Source organism: Penaeus monodon, chromosome 22 (genome assembly GCF_015228065.2).
Source record: "Penaeus monodon isolate SGIC_2016 chromosome 22, NSTDA_Pmon_1, whole genome shotgun sequence".
NCBI classification, from domain to species: domain Eukaryota; kingdom Metazoa; phylum Arthropoda; class Malacostraca; order Decapoda; family Penaeidae; genus Penaeus; species Penaeus monodon.
Genome location: NC_051407.1, coordinates 22069098 through 22072924, shown reverse-complemented (window position 1 = coordinate 22072924; position 3827 = coordinate 22069098). Strand labels below are relative to the sequence as shown.

Sequence of the window (3827 nt, the reverse complement as noted above, 5' to 3'; positions counted from 1 at the left end):
ATTATAAGACTTACTTAAAGTTAATACAGTGTCAATGAGGGCAGAGAACCGCGTGCTGGCCACCCTGCAGTATACCGTGTGCGACCCTGTGCACTCAGCCGTCGCACAATCAGGTCGCCGGTGCCTGAAATCTAAATGCAAACATTTTAAAACTGCATGTAACTGTGATATTGTTTATCTGCTCAAGATTGGTTACTCACTTCCAACGGAATACTGTCTTATATATTCTTTCTATCCTGTTCTGTTTGAGTTATACTTTAATACAGTGAAATATTGTAAAGAAATGTAGGAATTACTTGATAGCTGGCGTCGCCAGAAATCCTCTCATCGTTGAGGAACCATTCCCGAGTGACGTTGTGACCCTGCGAGCGACAAGGCAAAGTCACGGAGTCCCCTACATGACCCATGGCCGCGGGGGAGTGTTGGTAGATGCGAGGCAGAGCATTGACGAGGCCGCCCAGGCGGCACGTGGGGCCTTCCTCCAGTGTCTCGCTTTCGTCACCTGTTCTCGTACCAGGGGATACTTATTATTTCCACTGTAGCGTTCGCACCTGTATATACAGGATTATTGCATAGGTATTGCTAATTGTTCATTAACAATGAAGTAGACTTACCTACGATAACTACAGTAAAAAGACGAGAGTAAGACTTCTGACTCCGTGGTGCCCTCACCTCCAACTTGTATGTCGCCTGTGTAGGGATTTCAATACAACAGTTTAATGTATAGAGAGCTGCATAATTTCAAGTATGGTTAGGATGATCCTATTTCTGATGCTAACAGACCTGGTGTTGGTTGGAGACGCAGTCCAAATAGACGACGGAGGAGATTTGCAGGACGGAGGCGGAAGTGGACGCCGTTGAGGACAGCTCCTCCTCAAGACCCAGCATGTTGGTCGCCTCTTCCAGAAGCTCTTGGGGCGTGGAACCTACCTCGACCTGGGCACCCTATATTAAGTATTGCCAAACTCGTTATTTCCCCTTTATCTTAGTATGCAAATATAATTAAAAAGTCAATCATATTCTCATACACATGTCTAAATTTCAGTTCTGCGAAATGTATGTGTTTGTTAACCTCTCGGTTCAGTGACACGCCGTCCTTGTACCACGTGAGGACAGAGCCTGTGGGTGCGACCACCTCACACTGAAGGCGAGCGTCCTGACCACGCCGAACACCCGCCACTCGCGGCGAGCACTCGCTCGTCCACAGCCCCTTCGTCCCGCTCCTCCTCGCGCACCGCCTCACTCCTCTCTGTAGGTAATTATCATGAGAGACTTTGCATGTGAACCTTGTTTGGCATCATATCAATAGTTACAAATGTTCTTTCATGTAGGATCCATAAGAACTACAAAACAGGCATATACATAAATAATACTTACTTGCTTCTATTTTCGACTGGTCAAAGATGTTCATCTAAAAAAGAAAGAAAGAAAAAATCTGTCAACAATATTTAGTCATCGATTCTATTTACTTGGAAAAATATCGAATACGTCCTCGTACAAAAATTGACAATATGTAATCATGCAAATACCGATGCATCGTATTTTCAGCAGGGTGTTTCTGAGGGGTAAGATCACTAAACAATAATACATTTTTTTCAACTGAAAGGAAAGTCTTTAATAGACATTATCACCAGGCAAAACAACATCCAAGAAAGTAGTTTATATTTAGCTGAAACTATAGCTAACATCATTGGCACATTAAGAATTCAACTACATGTTTTCCTTTCTGATATCTTCTTTTAGAGCCCGACGAAGAGATCAAGTCACTTTGCATATATAGCTGTTAGGTGATAACTGAAATTTAGTTATGGAAAAAAATCCTATTCCGCTGGATATGTATCATCAACTGTCACTCTTCCCGGGTGGCAATAGCATAACGTTTTTTTTTTTCGCCATCCAAGTAGTCAGATAGCCTGAGTTTCACCTAAGCCATCCAGTAATTGTGTACCTGGTGAAGCTTGAAATCAGTCGTAGACAGAATGGCTATAATGTATTGTATAGGGCAAATAGTGAATAAATGAATATATGAGGAAAGGATCTTATCTTGGTGGGGGAAAATCTGAAACAAACTAAAACGTATCATTCTTAAGAGAAGAAGTATGCATTTGGCTGCTAACTAGTTAGCAAGATAGATCAACTTCGCGTGGTTGGACAGGCCCCCTGGTCTGATGGGTTGTAAACAGCGGCACGATAATATGTAGTGAATAAGGGGCATGATGTTACCTCTTGGTTTAAAACAATCGTGGGAAACTCTCATCTATTTCCCCGAATGCATCTATAGCACAATCGCAATCTTGTTTCTAAAACAGCGATCCCTTTGTGATTAAAGACCCTTTGGGGTAGTAAAATTGCTCGTAATCTGATGCTGCCTTATACCAACGTGCAGAAGGTGATCCTGCGTGAACCCAAACTTGATGTATCTGTGAGATCTGGTAGGTGGTACTTTTTACAAAAAGCTTGTCTGGCTGATACGGGGGAGTGACGTTGCTGAGGTATAGTCTTGCTGGCCTTTGTCTATGTCGGGGCCATTTTGTGGTTTTCCAAACAGGATGGTACCCAGATGAAATTAGGGATTTGCATAGGTGATTAATTTAAACTTGAAAAATATTGCTTTTGAGGTGTATTTTATCAGGGGACTAAATCGTTGCAAAGTATTAAGGAGAGTGACAGACAAAAGAGAGTTGGTTACTGAGAGAAATGCATATTAAAACTGTCTTTGGTAAACAGTCTGTTTGAAAGGGTTTGAAAAAATTGCTGTTTCTCTTGTAAAAATGTTTTGCGGGTAAGCAGACCGCCTCTCCAGACTTTTGGTGACAACCCACCCAAAAGATGGCTTGTGCCCGTGGATGTTGGGAAAAAAGAAACTTTTTTCCGGCTCTGGTAAAATCGAGTGAGCGAGAGTTTTTGGCATATGAAAGTGATCCAGACAAGGAAACTGAAGTGGTCCAGGTGCCTGGACGAAACTGTTGTGGAGCAGAAACTCCTCTGCTTTAATTGTTCTATAGATTGCAGATCTCTTTGTGAAACTGAATTTTGGGATGGAGGAGTCTGTGGAATGAATGCGTTGTTAAGGGTAGTTATGAAGAAAGACATATGTGAGGGAGTTTGTCTTGGCGATATGACCAGCTGCAATTTATTGATCTGTCGAGAGATACTAGGCTATTTCTAAGCGAGGTTTATGGGTCCATTATTTTGGATGTTTCTAGGGAAATTCAGGCTAGTCATGCGCGTGCCGACTAGCAATGTACAACAAACCTTTGGCAGTCGCAGATGTGCATCGAATGGACGCGGAGGTGGTTTCCTCGAGCTCCCCAGTACAGGAGCCATGCCACCAGGCTGACCGCCACAGGAGGACCGGAACATGTTACCTGGCAAAGGGATGAAGAAATAAAAGGGCTCTGCGTAGAAAAATAGTTTTAATTTAGAAAATGGACAGATATAAGCACTATGGTTCCAAAGGCCCTTTCCTCCCCAGAATCCACCGAAAACGCGACCCTTCCGAGGTAAATTAAGGCAAAAAGAGCTGTGTGTGCGGAAACACGATCTTCTTCGGGATGGAGAGAAACTGGGGACTTCCTGTGGTGCTCTTCGTCTTTAAGCCCGAACAGAATTCGGTTACACCCCTGGAGAGCGATTTTCAAATGGGGCAATTTCAGCGGATTCGCAAGTGATAGCCTTATGTGCAGATAACCCGGAAAGTTGGCAAAGGAATTTTACTCTTTGCTTGCAATGAACTAATATTTTTCGGAATTCAGCAACTTGAATTCACTGCATTTATGTTTTATGTTTCATTTTCCAGGAATATGTGGTTGATTTTGAGCCCGCGC

At 43.0% G+C, this 3827-nt stretch overlaps 1 protein-coding gene across 1 annotated transcript; it reads right to left on the bottom strand.

Annotated features, from left to right (window-relative positions):
- Nucleotides 1-20: 20 nt before the first annotated feature.
- On the bottom strand, nt 21-3363 carry LOC119587362. Its single transcript, XM_037936107.1, has 8 exons — nt 3256-3363; nt 2806-3048; nt 2377-2514; nt 1073-1249; nt 784-945; nt 615-690; nt 297-502; nt 21-131 (listed from the first exon to the last, which is right to left on the bottom strand). Exons 1-8 carry the CDS (start codon nt 3361-3363, stop codon nt 21-23), a joined length of 1221 nt encoding a protein of 406 aa, XP_037792035.1.
- Between the last annotated feature and the right edge of the window lie 464 nt (nt 3364-3827).